Source organism: Haliotis rufescens, unplaced genomic scaffold, assembly GCF_023055435.1.
Source record: "Haliotis rufescens isolate VD_foot unplaced genomic scaffold, xgHalRufe1.0.p SCAF_21, whole genome shotgun sequence".
Taxonomy (NCBI): Eukaryota; Metazoa; Mollusca; class Gastropoda; order Lepetellida; family Haliotidae; genus Haliotis; species Haliotis rufescens.
The window spans coordinates 3983825-4001824 of record NW_025963902.1 but is presented as its reverse complement, the minus strand read 5'-3'; the positions used below and the strand labels follow the sequence as shown (position 1 = coordinate 4001824).

General features: G+C 41.2%; 1 protein-coding gene across 1 annotated transcript; it reads right to left on the bottom strand.

Moving 5' to 3' along the window:
* Nucleotides 1-135: 135 nt before the first annotated feature.
* LOC124133401 (sulfotransferase 1B1-like) lies at nucleotides 136-7842 on the bottom strand. The gene is made up of 6 exons (XM_046497801.2): nucleotides 7731-7842; nucleotides 6510-6709; nucleotides 5059-5382; nucleotides 3361-3464; nucleotides 2879-3062; nucleotides 136-922 (listed from the first exon to the last, which is right to left on the bottom strand). The coding sequence occupies exons 1-6, from the start codon at nucleotides 7751-7753 to the stop codon at nucleotides 807-809; spliced, it is 951 nt and encodes a 316-aa protein (XP_046353757.2). The 5' UTR covers nucleotides 7754-7842; the 3' UTR covers nucleotides 136-806.
* Between the last annotated feature and the right edge of the window lie 10158 nt (nucleotides 7843-18000).

Genomic DNA, 18000 nt, shown 5'->3' with positions numbered 1-18000 from the left:
AGTGACATCGTTCAGCGCAATAATTCAACACAAGCTCCGCCCATTCTGTTACCGGCCAATCAGGAAACAGTGGTCCATTAGTGGGCATGACCTAACAAAGAATTGTGTTACAGTAACCAATCAAACGCCACCAAATCACTTGCAATTATTTTTATTCACAATCCACTTATTGGATAAACTATACTCCGGATATTACCAACGTGAAGTAAACTAACTGGAACATACCTGCTGTTAAATGCCATGTATTGGCTAAGCGGTTCTGAATGTGAAAATATGTCCTGCACATGTACACAACATATAAAGTCTAACTATATCACCTCTAAGCCGGGACAGGGAATAAAGATAAAATATGTCCTGCATATGTACACAACATATAAAGTCTAACTGTAACAACTCTAAGCCAGGACAGGGAATAAAGATAAAATATGTCCTGCACATGTACACAACATATAAAGTCTAACTATATCAACTCTAAGCCAGGACAGCGAATAAAGATAAAATATGTCCTGCACATGTACACAACATATAAAGTCTAACTATATCAACTCTTAAGCCAGGACAGGGAATAAAGATAAAATATGTCCTGGCATCTTCCCTTGGATATATAAGTCGTCCTGAAATGCTATAATGTTGGATTAGGAGGGCGGTAAATGTTGGGACAATTACGTTTGTAAATATCCGCGGATAATCCTCTGTACTTCTGCGAAGTGTTTTATGAAGCAAATTGTCACTGTACACTCAGCTTCTTGAGTATCATACATTCACTAGATACCGGTTCACATGAAACCCATGTATTTGGTATGACCTCACACCGGTGCATAGGTAAACTCGAACCCAGAATCCTTCATCTGCTCGTTCCATATTTGATCAAATTTCTCGTTTTCTGCCACAGTGAACCAATTCTTCCAGTCCCCGATCTCACCTGAAACAGAGAAACGAATGTATCAAAGTCAGCGTACTTTAAACATCCATACATCTGTCAATGAGCCGGATTATGGAAGCATATTAATAGACTACAAATACACTGCACGTTAGTGAAATCTGTAACACAAAAATCTTGATAATGCATGAGTATACCATGATGACAATAATACTGAAACATTTGATTTACGGGTGTTGAAAATAACACCACCACCACCACCACCATCACCACCACTACTACTACTACTACTTCTACCACCTGTTACAAGTTCCGGAAACCCGTCTCAAAATCTTTGGTCAGAGATCTTTCCAGTTCTGCGCTTCTCGCTATGGAACAAACTTCCATCTGATCTCAAGCTGTCGCTATCGCTTTCATCATTTAAGGCTCATCTGAAAACACACCTTTTCAGACAACGCTATCAACTCTACTCCCCTTTCATTAGCAATACTTGCTAAACCTATGTAGCGAATGGGTGAATGGAATCTGGCGCAGTATAAATGGACCACTACCACTACTACCACCACCACCACTACCATTACCACTGCCACCACAAGGGAGAATAAGTTCGAGAGAGTACTATTCTCATCGGGATAATAAGGAGAGCATGCGCGTTGACCACATGGTATGACGCATCCACGCGGACAGCGTCTAAAACGCAAGAATCATATTTTCAGGTCATTTCGTGTTTTGTGTCCTGATTTGACAAGTCCAGCTTTTTCTTCGTGTCTAAATGTCACATTGTAGTACAAAACACGCTATGCCAGATCCCAAGAACGCAAGAAGTTAAAATCTTGTGTTCTTGCGATCTCGAACTTTTTGCACATTGAGCTCTTTTTCAATGGTCGAGAATGTCGTAACAGTATTTCATAGATTTGACGTGCTATGTTGGTGCCATTTCCGAGGTAAAACTACAGTTTGTACCTCTCCTAAACAATGTGTAAATGCAGCGGATATTCCAGCGTTCTAACGTTGACATTTACACTCAATGGCATTTTACTCATGCTGTATCAGCTAAATTCAATGACCTAAACTATGGATACAATACGGGCAATTATTGTTAAATACATATAATGCTGGGGGTTCCGTGACAATTAATTGCCTAACCAAGCAATTGTTTTATGTTTTGTTTACTCAAACCGGAAAGAATTAGGCCACACCCACGAATGGACTTTTTCCCCTTGATTTGTTCATGTCGAAAGGGTGCGGGTTGCTTGTATTATTGCGCTGAACGATGTCGATGAATTCTTTTTGCTGTCAACAGATTTCTTTTATGTTCATGATTACATAAATAGTTCTGTGAAGTTATCATTGTTGACGCATTAATTTATAAGAATTAACTGCAATATGTTTTCTTGTGTGCACACTTTGCGTTTATATGTTCATAAACGTAAACAAAAAAGTTAAATCTTAATTAATGTCAAGTCAACTCAAGTGGATGACAGTATTTGAAACCACATTAACTCCTATATTTTTATATTTAATGTCTCGAGTCCTTCATTATGGATCTATTGTATTGATATGGCCAATTATCCAGTCATTGTCTGCTGCACAGGTTTCACCACCGACCCTGTTTACTCGGAAGGCCCATGTCGTCACATGAGACACTACAGATTAAATGGCCTGTGTTTCATTGTGGGACAGGGCCGAAGCTCTTGCCGACTGTGGTCACCCAACAATATGCTCAGCCCAGTCAGCGTTGCTTAACTTATTTATGACCTGTGCACTAAATACAACAAGGACCACGAGTCACCACCATTGTGAAATTAGCCTTAGGCAATTAAAAATGTGCACGAATCCACACCAGGAACGCTTGATGATAAGTTTTGTCTTGGATCCAAGGATCTGACGTACAGGCAAAATTAGGTTGTATACCTCACAGGGAGCTGAGAATGCCTTTTGGAATGCTAATTGATCTGTTGTCCGGGGTTTCCAGAATTTAAGTGGGACGTGTTGTACCTTTCCTGTAGAACGTCCCTTTGGTGCCATCTTTCCATAGCTTTATGGGAAGTTCAACTTTCATTTCCTCGTCAACTGTTTTCATCTTCTTAAAGGAACAAGCAAGCGCAACCTCTTCACAGAACTGGTCTGTACTCGTCAGACTTAGAAACTTGGCGATGTCTTTAACAGTCTTGACAGGGTCCTGGAAGTAGTGGTATTACAATTTTTAGGGGCCTCGCCAAGGTTGAAATGATTATAGTTCCGTTCATTCGTGCAATTCTGTGCGATGAGCATGCGTTGGTGAAGACCAAGACCAATTCTAGCCCGGATCTCTAAACAGGGCTTCACTCAAAATACTATTATATTAACGGGACAGGACTTGGAACAACATGGTAACCTTAAATGTGTATGAAGGTTAATTCTATAGGTTATTTGGTCATCAATGCTATCCATATAGGTCTGAAGCTTATAGAAAAAGCCTTCTGTTGTTCAATACTCACAAATTTCATGTCCTCATAAAACAAATTAAGGACAGGTAATTCTGGCGAAGCTGCCACTTCAGCTTTCCACGCTAGAAGATAGGTGGAATAGGATCCAAACGGCACTGAAAATGAATGAAGATAAACTTGAAACAATATGCCGTATAAACGAAACCGTTGACAATAACGTCAAGTTCCTGTCTATATCTCCCATATCTTAACCCAGACTAGCGATAGTCGTTCTGCTAAGATCGCATTGTATGTCGTGACCCCTTATGGGCTGGACATCGACATGTTTGTGAATACGAGTTCGACCCTGCCTCAGGAAGGGAACAAGGTCATGAGCGTTGCAAGAAGCACAGGATCCATTGCCCTCGTTTAACGTCGTCGCACTGGCGTTGTTGTAGGTCATGATAAAAGGCCATGGAAGGTCATCAAACACTATCGAGTTATAAGTAGTTCGTTGTGCTGATATAAATCGAAAGCGACAAACAGCCTTTCCTTAATCATAAGAAATCTCAGCTAAAATGAGAATCCGTTCCACGATTGCGACTCTTTCAAAAGCATGTCTTTATGAATCACTACAAAATAGGGGCGACCGGGTGGCCTCGTTGTTAAAACGTTCGCTCGTCACGCCGAAGACCCGGGTTCGATTCCCGACGTGGGTAAACTGTGCGAAGCCCATTTCTGGTGTCCCCCACCGTGATATTACTGGAATATTGCTAAAAGCGTCGTAAAACCATACTCAGTCAGTCAGTCACTATAAAATATTGATGACACCAGTGTTTGCAAACAGACAAAAGTCCCGTCAAAGGTTGGAAAGGAAGAATATAGTTACATTAACTTAACTGAAACGATAACTCATTATGGTGATGTTCTGGTAATCATGGTTTCACTGTGCGGAGTCGTATACAAGATGACCGTTAAAGTGGCATCAGTGGTTCCTATAATCAGGATATGAAGGCAGCTGGAGTTGTATGCCACTATCACCTATGGTACAGTCGGACCCCTGCTTTTCGCAATTTTTAGCATATCACGGCATGTTGGGAATAGAATCTGGGCCCTTTGCATGACGAGCATATGTATATTCTCCGTGCATAGACACTGTGCGAACCCTGCCTCACATTGAAGCATTGAGGTAGAGCAGATGACCAGAATTGGACCCCGTCGCGTTCGAGATTATTGCAGTTATATGGCAACGTGCAAGCGCATGTGTGTGTGACTGTACTTAGAGCACACTGAGAAATAATGCCGCAGTTGAACATGGATATCGCACTTAGACACAGTTTACTTACTCCGAGCCTATCAGTACTTGTCTTATCTCCTTAATGACGAGCGCTGGGGAGGGTAACAACAAGTACTAACTCTTAAGGTCTTTTGACATAACCCGCCTGGGGATCGAACCACCTACCTCCTGCTCTATGGTCAGACGCTCTATCATCTAGACCGAGGAGGCGGCCAGATGACCACAAGGCTATGGCACGTGTTGCAGACGTTGCCAAGCGAGAAACATTACCGTTTGTGCGATATTATCTGAGAAGTCATTGGTGGGAACACTCGTTGGCTTCCCTCATATTGGAGCCAGGCCTTTGCCTGATTCGTTGGTTTAACACAGCGACTACTCCACAAAGTGGCAATATGTATTCAAAGTTGATGGAGGGATGTTGTGTACATAGGACCGTGAAGTATTGACTGTGATCAACCACTCGCTGTACTTACTTTTCCCTGACAAAAACGCTTCTGTAAACTCCGCGAAGTCTCCATCATAGCCATACGGTTTCTCCATATCTCTGCAGTGGTTGAAAAAGGACACACAGGCATCTTTAGGGTTGCGCATGATCTGAATACACTTGACCTTCCTCTCCACGACCTGTGTAGGGAGCATGCGCAGAGGGAGGTGGGTGTTGAAGACCCGTGGAGGCGCCACTGCTTCTATTCCATCTTTGAAGATGAATTCCATCATCCGGGTCTCTTTCACATCCTTCTGGTACTGGATGGTCCCACTCTTTACCATCTCGATGACTTCCCACAGCCAATGGGTTCCTAAAACAGTAATTTACACTCAATCTTTCTAAACAAAATGTAACTTCAATTGGAACATCATTTTTTTAGTTGTATCAAAATATGAAAGGTTTTCTATGTAACAGATGACGTAACAAATGTTATATATTTGGGATAACACTTGCTTAGTTGAGTAGAGATACTAGTACTTTTGGGGGTTCTAGTCCCATCCGGGATTCGACCCCACAGAGTGAGGCACCTAATCGCAAATGGCAGTGTGGGTTCGAATCCCGGATGGGACTCAACCACCCAAAAAGGTTCTCGAATCTGTATTCTACAAAAATATCACTTGCTACATTTGACCACTTTTTAAATGGCATTGTGTGTTCACAACATATAACATGTCTAGGAACATTCAGCTTGATGGATTTGGAAAACATTAGATCTCCCTTGTCCCATCCAGGTGATCTAAAGGAAATATCTGCGTGTATGGGTGTGTGGGGGATTGGGATTGTAAACGTCTATCACTGGCGTTAAATCGGGCATTGCTCCGCCATTCAGCTGACACCCTGTGATATCACTGAGATGCAAGTCAAAGCAGCGTTAAACCAACGCTAGGGACGTCTCTAGGGACGTCTCGAATGAATCCAGTGTTACTTGAGCTCGGGGTAGGAAAAGTCCTCAGTACATCATGCTAGTTGTAATTAAGGCCCGTCTGAAATGGGGATAGGGTGGTAAGGCTTGGTGTGATTTTCATCTTACCCTGATGGCGTGTTGCTCTCAGTCAGAGGTTTCAGCTGTTTCATACTTAGATCTATGCATAACGATTCACTACCAGATGACTTCCATATCTTCCCAGTTTTTTTTAGGTGAACAACTGACTTGCCTTTGCATGTGTTTGTGACGGGTGCCACCGGGGGGCAGGATACGCTGACCTTTCCGCGAACACCTGGTGTCATCACTATAAATAGTCCTTCATAAACATATGCTCATTGTATAGGCGGAATCGTATACTCGATTCTCCTTTTAGCAGATATTTCTTATCAATATCGAAAGGGTTTTTTACATTTATTTAGATTTCTGGTGTGGCTGTGATGCAGCTGGAATTGTGAGGGCTGCGGCGTTAAATAATATTCATTCACTCATTGCGGGGCATACCGTGTACCTACCACATTTGGGATACGCACAGATAATGATGTCATCATCCTTTAGTTCAGCTTCTTTGATACTTTTGATTTTGTCTTTATTGTTACTCCCCTTCAACATGGATGGACGCAGCGCATAGAGGTAGAGTTCATCATACTTGAAACAGTAGAACCCGTGTCCTTTCGAATTTTTCAGATCGAGCAGCACTCTAGTGTCGGGAACCCTGGAAAACACCGTTCATGGTCAAGATATGTATTTACTGTGCTAGATAACATCCTTATCTATATACCCATCCATCCATCAACCTACCTACCTACCTGTCTACCTACCCACAAAGCTACCTCACTACCCTGCTACCAACCTGTCAATAACAGATATATCATGCAGACAAATCACTAAAATTGAGGCCGCCGATAATTTCGTCCCGTCCCGTAGGTAACATACTTATCCATATCTGTTTATGTATCCATCCATCCGTCAAAACACCAATCGACTTTTCTACATGCCTACATACCTACCACCAATGTACCTACCTACCTCAAAACCTACCTGCCAATGTCTATTTATTGTGAAGAAAAAACACACTAAAATCGAAGCTGCCAGTATTTGAGTCCCGTCCCCCCTGTGCCAGAAACCCATATCAAGGTGATATAACTGAAACATCGTTCAAGGTGGCGTTAGACCAAACACACTTATTGAGTATCAAAGATCATTCTTGTATATGTATCCTTACGTCAACTATTGTCGACGTGAAACAATGTAACTGATCTACAAACAATCAAATCATAAAAGATATTACATTTTGTTGTCATTCCCATTTTAAAGACATGATTATATTGTCGCTTGTTGGGGAAAGTCGATGTGAGTACCTCAACAACGTTCTTATTTTGTAGCTGACAACATTGTAACCTAACTGCCAGGCGTCCTGGCGCGATATGTGGCGTCGTCAATGGAGTGTCAGAACATAAACACATGTTAGCATGAGGCCGGGCCTGACGTGTCCCGGCAAAGTTTGTCCTTCTGTACACAGGCCTTGCAATAACAGTGAAGAAGCCTGTGAAATAAGCCCATGTTGATACAGATCACAATGACCCAGCGGTCGTGTTGGAGAACGAATCCCGTCTATGCACAAGGAGTGCCTTAAAGAGGTAATAACGCAAATACTTTGTCAATAAGCACAAACTTGTACAAAAGGTAGTTCTGAGAAATAATTCAGAAAACTATGATCTTCACAAAAAACTTACATGACAGACTTTTCTGTGGCCATGTTGAATGTCAGTGGTGTTGTTCAGTGCAGTAATGTATTGAAAGCTTCCAGGTTACGTAAGTGATAAGCCACACTAGGTCAGGTGTGCTTGTCTCATCCAAAGATTGTGTCAGTGGTCTCAGGTCACGAGATAAAAAAGTCACTTGACAAAACGAATTTCCTCCATATTTATATGTTAACTTTAACCACATCAATGTGTTTATGAAGACATAATAAATCCAGAAATAATATTTTAAGTATTTCCTTTTTTCATCTTAGGGTGAAAATCATGTTGTCAATGAAACAGATTTGAAGCTTAATTGAAAGCTCGAGATTTGGCTTAAAGTGTAATTTCTAATGATCATTTTAAAACTTCGTTGGCATACATGACCAAACAGATAGTGTAAAGGGGGTGTCAATGTGTAGAAAATAATTGAATGCAATAAGCACAATTGATATACATGACAAATTAATTTCAAACAGGAAATTTAGTTTTCTTATTGGTCATCTGACTGCAACACGACGTACAGCATGTGTAGAACGTGTTTAAATGTACAAGATCTATTTTTATATCACAATGACACTTAACATATTGTTACCAGTTGATTCCCAAGATGAAACGAAAGGTTCACTCTCCCCGTCGGCGAAAGAAAGTTTGAACAAAGTGAGAACACTCTTTGCTAAATGAAGAACAAAAACCAACGCCTAATGCGCTACAGCCTGTCTTTGCAAGACTTTGATTTAGATATCAAGCAAATCAAAGATAAATGCAACACTATTCCTGATGCATTGTCTCGAGTAGGTTGAATGTGATCAGTTCTGACTGCAAACGTGATTTGTGTTTTTGTAAACATTTCTCATAATTATCATGCATATTGTTTATCATTATGTACCGTAATTTACGTTTTTGTACTGTTCTTTGCATAATAATAGGATCACACCAGAAGTAGCATATGCATAGCCTTCTGAATGTTGTTAATTTTGAAGATCACAAGAACATAATGGTTATGTTACAGTATTAGCATATTAAAACTTATTCCTTGGAGGATAATCTTGGAGGACGGTGGGCCCTGCGAACTAAGAGGCTGCACCTCGTTCTTATGAGTTTTATCCCTTAGCCGTTCCAGGATCCGCTGATCGGAGCTTCTATCACAGATTCGCCTTAGCTCCATACCTGGCCTCAGTGAAACGTGATAGAGGTAAACGTCTACCACTGGAGTTATATCAGTTCGGGACATCCTCGTGAGGAGGTCTGAGAGCAAAGTCCTCAGTACATCATGCTTCTCGTAAGACCCGTCTGAAATGGGAATAGGGTGGTAGGACTTTGTGTGATTTCCATCTTTCCCAGAAGGCGTGGATGGCGTGCATCGTGAGCTCTCAGTCAGGGGTTTGTCTGTTTTAGATTTGCTCCTGTTGTAGCCGGATGTAGCTGGAATGGTGCAGTCTGCGGCGTTAAATATCATTCGTTCACTAATTGCGGGACATACCGTGTACCTACCACGCACAGATAATAACGTCATCGTTCTTCAGATCGGTTTCTTTGACAGTTGTGAATTTGTCTGTATCAATACACACCTTCCTCATAGATGAAAACAGCACAAGGAGATAAAGCACATCAGTGGAATCCGCTTCCTTTCGAATGTCTTAGATCGCCAGCTCTCCAGTGTCGGGATCCCTAGCAAACACTGTTCAAGATTGAGATGTATATGTGCTAGGTAACATCCTTATCCATATCTATCTATAGGTCCATCCATCAATCCACCCATCGAAGTTCCTACCTGTCAATGTCAGATTTATCTCGGAAACCAAAGATTTAAAATGCGGCTGCCGCTATTTGAGTCGGCTTGCTCATGTTTATGGCTTGCTCGTGAGTTTCACTGAATTGGTGAACATCTACGACCTGCATCACTTCGGGCTTTCCATCTGTATCAAGCTGACACGCCGTGATATAACTCATTCACTTATTGAATATCAAAGACCATTTCCTTAAGTGAGCTTTTGTCGATGTGAATCAAAGTAACAGATAATAACCTACAAACAATCAAATCATCAAACATATTGCATTTTGCTTTTATTCCCATTTTAAGACAAGATAATACTGTCGTTTATTGGTGAAAGTAGATGTGACATGTTCCGGATGGGTCCCAGGCCTGTGGGTGTTTTTTTGTTTGTTTGCTTGTTTGTTGTTTAACGCCGCACTCAGCAATATTCCAGCTATATGACGGCGGTCTGTAAATCCAGTGCTTGATATCATGAGCATCGATCCACGCAATTGGGATCGATGACATGCATCAACCAAGTCAGCGAGCCTGACCACCTGATCCCGTTAGTCGCCTTATACGACAAGCAGAGTCGCCTTTTACGGCAAGCATGGGTTGCTGAAGACCTATTCTACCCCGGAATCTTCACGGGTCGCCTGTGAGTGTGAGAGGGGGTGCGAGGGTGCGGGAGGGGGATCCGAGAGCCCTACCATATGTAGGAAGTGCCTGTGCCTCTCCATCCAAAAAACATTTCATCTTTTTTATCTGAGGCCATCTTGAATGTGAGCGGCGATGTCAAGTGCAACCAATCTATTTAAAGATTAGGGGTCCAGCAACTGACGAGCGGCATGCGTGTCTCATCCAAAGAAAATGTCTGTAGTCCAAGATAATTCTTTATCATCCAAAACTGGCTCCCACGGGAGATATCGTTTGGCTGACATTAAACAAAATCTACATTGAAGATATCGCTGCAATGAAGTTGCTTCACGATGCTTTGCAGACCACTGTGATGTCATTGGTTACCATGACGTCGCAATCAAATGACATCACTAATGGCTCTGCTACTGATGGTGTTAGCAGTACTTTTTACACTTAAGACGCTGAGTATTACTGTCTACAAACTGAAAAAGTTGGAAGAATAATGTTGGATGATAAATAAAATCCCACCCTTGTGTCTTTTGACATCAAATATATCAACACTTGATATTACAAGACACTCGGGTGAGATTCTCTATGCTACATGACGAAAAACCATTATCCTCTATGCTACCATTTAGTAGCTAATAAAACTTGGCAACATCAAGGTGTTTGTGAGAAATAAGACGGAATATTTTAAGTACATATACATTCAGATAAAGTTAGAATGTCATAGTTTAAAACTACCTTGGTGATTTACAACGCTAATACTACGAGTATGATGAACACACATAATTCCTCGTTCGTGTCTTCTAATTATAAATTAATTCCCTAACGTCAAAGTGAACTTTGTCTTCTATCCGCCCATTAGCTTCGAACTTACAAGTCGTTCTTTTCCAAACTACAGCTTATATAAATACTACATTCCCATAATATGTTCTGCATGTCACTGGCAAAGCAGATTTATTTAGAAAACGTAATGATGTATCGTTTCATAGTGATTCATAAGTATGTGCTTATGAATCTGAATTGTAAAGTGTACTCTCCTTTTATTAGAGGGAGTGAAATCAGTTGAATGTCCAATATGTCTTCCACATCCTCACTGTAAAGAGATTTCATTCTTGAAACAACTCTCATACCCTCTATTCTATTTATTAGAGATTCTATTCTATTGAGTTCCAAGCATTCAGAATGCCCGCCATCACACACATGTGCAATCTTACCCCAACCGCATCTCCCGCAGAACTATTGGACATATTTGTTTTAAATATTTGGAGGATGTCAATTATAACTTTCATGCAAATTTCACGTGTCGATTCCAAAATTGTAATAATATGTCAACCCAGAAATCTGTACATAAAAGAATTATGTGTGAACCAACAAACAACCAACAAATGGTATACAATCAACAAATGTATTACAAAATAAACTAGGTTTACAAATTACTGCACTGCAATGACAAAGGTAGTATGCAATAGAGTGGTAGTACAATATTCAATGGCAGTCTCAAATACACAATATGATGGCAGTAGTGATAGCTAAAAGTTCAGTAGTTATAATCTTCACCTATCGATAACAGTGTTCAAGCTTCCGAGATAGGCCTAAGCTGGGAATTAGGGGTGATAACTGATCTTCACACAAAAAGCTGGTGTTGATGTAATGTCAGATGAAATATTAGATTTTTTTACAACTTACAAGAGAGAGAACCAAACGTGCAAACGTGCTTCGAGTCGTCATGTGACATCATGCGATGATCAAAGCTCCGAATGACTTACATGCACATCTTGTACCATCAAAAGTCAATACAATTAACCGAGCACGATATTTGATATTCATGTCAACTTTACTGCACATTAGTCCATGCCCTGAATACACATCTAACTGGAAAGTCCATGTTCGTTAAAGTTTTGTTCCCAAGGCTGCAAAGCATGCACTTCTTGCTTAACAGTGACAGGACCTGTTGCTCGAGCCTTGCTTGCCCATCGTGTGGCCTGAGATTCCATTCTGATATGTTAGTGATGTACCAGACCATGATCACATGTTGTTATTGTCATGATAGGGTGATCCAAAATGAACCGACCATTTGATATTCTTGGGTGTCCGGATTCTGTGTGGAGATTAGTTACTTGTTCGGCTACAGCTGCAAACCAGACTGTTCCTAATTAAAACTATGAGTCTGCATGAGTTGTTTTCAGAAATGCAGCTTAGAACAATATATTTTTGTGGCAGACAATTTCTCTTTTTTTCAAAAGTCTGAAGTATATTTATTTGTTTCAAGACTTTTCGGGAACAATTTATTTATTTCGATGACATCCCAAGCCCTACCCGCTAGAATAGGCTGGTCCCTAACTGGTTTCATCATAGATCGATTCCTCAGCCTTATCTCTTAATTTCGCCACTTTCTTTCTCTTGTATTTCCAAATTCGGTAACACTTTACGGCATCGAGACCATGGAGAATTTAGCCACAATTGAAATAGCTCTTATATTGTGATTTCGATAACGTGACATTAATGGCAGCAATAGGATAGAAGAGTTTTCAACGGTTCAATGAGCAGATGGAAGCCACATGATGAAGACATAGTATGAGGAGATGGGGAAATTGGTGTGAAGAGGCCAATGATGCTTGAACAATATAATGGAGTGGAATCATGGGGAAACTGTTTGAATGAGTTTGAGGGATCTGCAGTGAATGGACTGTCGAGTTGAAGATCAAGTTTTTACATTTGAGATAAAAGGAACAAGCACTAAATAAATCAATGATTTAGGTCAAGAAGAAAACGGGGATGCGTTCAAACAGCGGCAAAGTACCTCAGACTGGATATAAAACGTCGATTATCCGACAAATTCCATATACATTGTGGCGTTTTTCGCCAATTTGAACATAACATCATGATTATACTCCTTTGTTAAAACTCTTCGTCATACGAAGACGTAGTGATTAGATATGGGATATAGACTACGTTAGGAAATATCCTTGCAATATATCGACGCGAGTTCATACATGCATCAGATTAAAGGTTCAGATTGTATTCATATGGAGCATCAAACGAATTTTTGCATGATAAATCTTTACAAGACAATGCATCAACTGCCAGACTAGCATGCGATCCCACTCGTTATCTTTCAAAACTTGACTGGTATGTGTTGTTCAATATCTGGAGAAAAACACCACGATTATATACCTGATCCAGCTTACAAGATCATGATGAGACGCAGTTTCATTTTTCCTGTTTGACCCTAGTTTCAACTTCTTCAGGATTTTGTTTATCCCCTCAAGAATTGCGCATATTGAATAAAACATGTCAACGCCAAAGTATAACCAGTCTTCCATTGGGCATAAAAGGCAACATGACAGTGTAAATAGTTAGCTGATAACTGAAGCTCAGTGATGACACCAGGTGTACAGGAACGACCAGAATTATTTAAACCTGAATTTCTTTTGAGGAAACAGAAAAAGGTGGAAGATTTTGCACATGCTCCGAGGGGTTTGGCATGGAAGGCACAATCATGGCAGGAAATGAAGTTACGGGATGAGGTATAAATCAATCAGCTCATAAAATATATAAGGTATAAGATGTAAAGCAATAGAGTTACATGCGAGGCGGGCAAGAACCTACGTGTCTTACTCAACTGACAATGATCATGCAACGAATTATCACAGAGATGTTAGACAGTCGGAGAAGTGGTCAACTTAATGCTGTGTCTGGTAGGAGATATCAACAAGGTGTGGGTAAGTGCTGGTTTTGTGTCAAAACTTGTATAAATGGTCATGTCGTGAAGATATAGACACAAGCAATACAACTGTTTAGATTATCAGGATTTAAACTAGAGTCAGCTATTGTTCTGGGTCTCACGTCGACAAGTGATATTAGTTTCAAAGACCTCAAACAGAAAAGATATGAACACTTTGTATGCAGCTGGAACACCCATTTACGTACCTAAACAACCAATGGAAATTGGAGTACGTGTTGAAGACCGGTTAGATACTGGCTAGCGATTGTACTTCGTCATTGTGACATATGGATGAAGATTAACGATGATCAGAGAGGGAAAACATAAACCAATTAATCAGAGTTAAGAACATGTAACAGTTCATGTACCATTGCGATTATGTGTTAAGAGGCAATACACACATTCCTAAGTTGGCCCGCCCTGCCGTCATAGTACGGCATTAGCTTTTGTGGCTAGGTTTTCATGTCGTGGCAAGCCCACAACAGCTCTTAAAATGCAGTGACCTTAGTTGTGCATTGTCCAAACTCCGTCCCATGGCTTCACACCTTTGTTACCCTCCCGGTATAGAGTGCTCCACTGTCGATTCACATCCGGGACTGACTACATTGTTCGAGGCGATTCCTGATGTTACTGTTGCTAGAAGGCTAGTGGTACCTATAAAAGAGCCAGACAAAAGTGACAGGAGGCCTTCTATGACTTGACTTACGACATATCTACTTGCAGGACACCACACCAGCAACCCATGCTTGCCGTAAAGGCGACTATGCTTGTCGTAAGAGGTGGTCAGATTCGTTGGCTTGGTTGAAACATGTCATCGATCCCATGGATCGATGCTCATGATATCAATCACTAGATAGTCTGGTCCAGACTCGATTATTTACAGACCGCCGTCATATAGCTGGAATATTGCTGAGAGCGGCGTAAAACAACCAACCAACCAACCTAAGAGGCAGGAAACCTGTCTGACCGACACTGGATTTAAGAACGAAGCAAGTGCCACGCTCAAGACATTCAACGATGACAAATTCTCGACATTCGGGAGAGACTTGTAAATAGGGTATTGTATTGCCACTTAATTTATGATTTGTTGGTTGTTCATTGATTTTGTGTGGTTATTTTATGATTTCACAATTTAGTTCTTTACACACCTTCGCGTTTCAGCTAGGGAATCAACTGGTAACAATATTTTAAGTGACGTTGTGATATAAGAACAGAGCTTGCACATTCAAATACGTTTTATAATTACTGTACGTGGTTTTGCAATCAGATGACCAATAAGAAAGCTACATGTATTGTATTAGTTTGTAAATATGTGATATGTATGTGAATTGTCCTCAGTGCATACAAGTAGCTTCCTACTCCCTGACATAACCTTTTCACTCTGTTAGGTGATGTGTGCTAAGTTATGACTCTAGCTACCTATGTGATGATATGGTTTGCGTAAGCAAATTTTACATATTTCAAGATTTTCATTTTTTTTGCTATGTGCATTTTTTTTTTCAACTTAACATTGGCATCCCCTACTAAACATTGGCATCCCCCTACTTAACATTGGCATCCCCCTACTAAACATTGGCATCCCCTACTAAACAATGGCATCCCCTACTAAACATTGGCATCCCCCTACTAAACATTGGCATCCCCTACTAAACATTGGCATCCCCCTACTTAACATTGGCATCCTCCTACTAAACATTGGCATCCCCCTACTAAACATTGGCATCCCCTACTAAACATTGGCTTCCTCCTACTAAACATTGGCATCCACCTACTTAACATTGGCATCCTCCTACTAAACATTGGCATCCCCCTACTAAACATTGGCATCCACCTACTTAACATTGGCATCCCCCTACTCAACAATGGCATCCTCCTACTAAACATTGGCATTCCCCTACTGAACATTGACATCCCCTTACTAAACATTGGCATCCTCCTACTAAACATTGGCATTCCCTACTAAACATTGGCATCCTCCTACTAAACATTGGCATCCCCTACTTAACATTGGCATCCCCCTACTTAACATTGGCATCCTCCTACTAAACATTGGCATCCCCCTACTAAACATTGGTATCCCCCTACTAAACATTGGCATCCCCTACTAAACATTGGCATCCCCTACTAAACATTGGCATCTCCCCTACTGAACATTGACATCCCCCTACTAAACATTGGCATCCCCTACTAAACATTGGCATCCCCCTACTTAACATTGGCATCCCCTACTAAACATTGGCATCCCCCCTACTGAACATTGACACCCCCCTACTAAACATTGGCATCCCCCTACTAAACACAGGCATTCCCCTACTAAACATTGGCATCCCCCTACTAAACATTGGCATCCCCCTACTAAACATTGGCATCCTCCTACTAAACATTGGCATCCCCCTACTAAACATTGGCATCCCCTACTTAACATTGGCATCCCCTACTAAACATTGGCATCCCCCTACTAAACAATGGCATCCCCTACTAAACATTGGCATCCCCTACTTAACATTGGCATCCCCTACTTAACATTGGCATCCCCTACTAAACATTGGCACCCCCCTACTAAACATTGGCATCCCCTACTAAACATTGGCATCTCCTACTAAACATTGGCATCCCCCTACTAAACATTGGCATCCTCCTACTAAACATTGGCATCCCCCTACTGAACATTGACATCCCCCTACTAAACATTGGCATCCTCCTACTAAACATTGGCATTCCCTACTAAACATTGGCATCCTCCTACTAAACATTGGCATCCCCTACTTAACATTGGCATCCCCCTACTTAACATTGGCATCCTCCTACTAAACATTGGCATCCCCCTACTCAACATTGGCATCCCCCTACTAAACATTGGCATCCCCTACTAAACATTGGCATCCCCTCCTAAACATTGGCAACCCCCCTACTGAACATTGACATCCTCCTACTAAACATTGGCATCCCCTACTAAACATTGGCATCCCCTACTAAACATTGGCATCCCCCTACTAAACATTGGCATCCCCTACTAAACATTGGCATCCCCTACTAAACATTGGCATCCCCCTACTAAACAATGGCATCCCCTACTAAACATTGGCATCCCCTACTTAACATTGGCATCCCCTACTTAACATTGGCATCCCCTACTAAACATTGGCACCCCCCTACTAAACATTGGCATCCCCTACTAAACATTGGCATCTCCTACTAAACATTGGCATCCCCCTACTAAACATTGGCATCCTCCTACTAAACATTGGCATCCCCCTACTGAACATTGACATCCCCCTACTAAACATTGGCATCCTCCTACTAAACATTGGCATTCCCTACTAAACATTGGCATCCTCCTACTAAACATTGGCATCCCCTACTTAACATTGGCATCCCCCTACTTAACATTGGCATCCTCCTACTAAACATTGGCATCCCCCTACTAAACATTGGCATCCCCCTACTAAACATTGGCATCCCCTACTAAACATTGGCATCCCCTCCTAAACATTGGCAACCCCCCTACTGAACATTGACATCCTCCTACTAAACATTGGCATCCCCTACTAAACATTGGCATCCCCTACTTAACATTGGCATCCCCTACTAAACATTGGCATCCCCCCTACTGAACATTGACATCCCCCTACTAAACACTGGATTTCCGTCCATGTTTTATTGTGTTGGAGCACCGTATGTTGCCGAGTGGAAGTAATCAGTGTCACAGACACAGGCGATAACAAACTACACTTGCGTTTTGAGGAGTGTTCTTACATTGAAGATATTATATTTATTTTAACAAGGCAGACAGTTGGATTAGACATTATCAAACGGACTAGTGAGAATATGGGAATTATTAAAAACCTCATGAGAAACTGTTCCCGATTTCAAGGAAAATGATCATAATATTGCATTCGTATCTTAATATTCTCTCAACTTTTACTTTACAGGATTGATTATCATATCACCTATTTTCGTTGGAGCATCATCCCAGATAGTTGTTTTTTCATGCATTTTGTCAACAAACTTCAATTTTTTCATGTATACACATGGACGATGCAAGTTATCGTAATTTGTAGTTAGTATATATCATTATATATGGAGTATAATCCCCCCTACTTGGTCAATTTACACTTGTCTACACACTGTCACTCGTG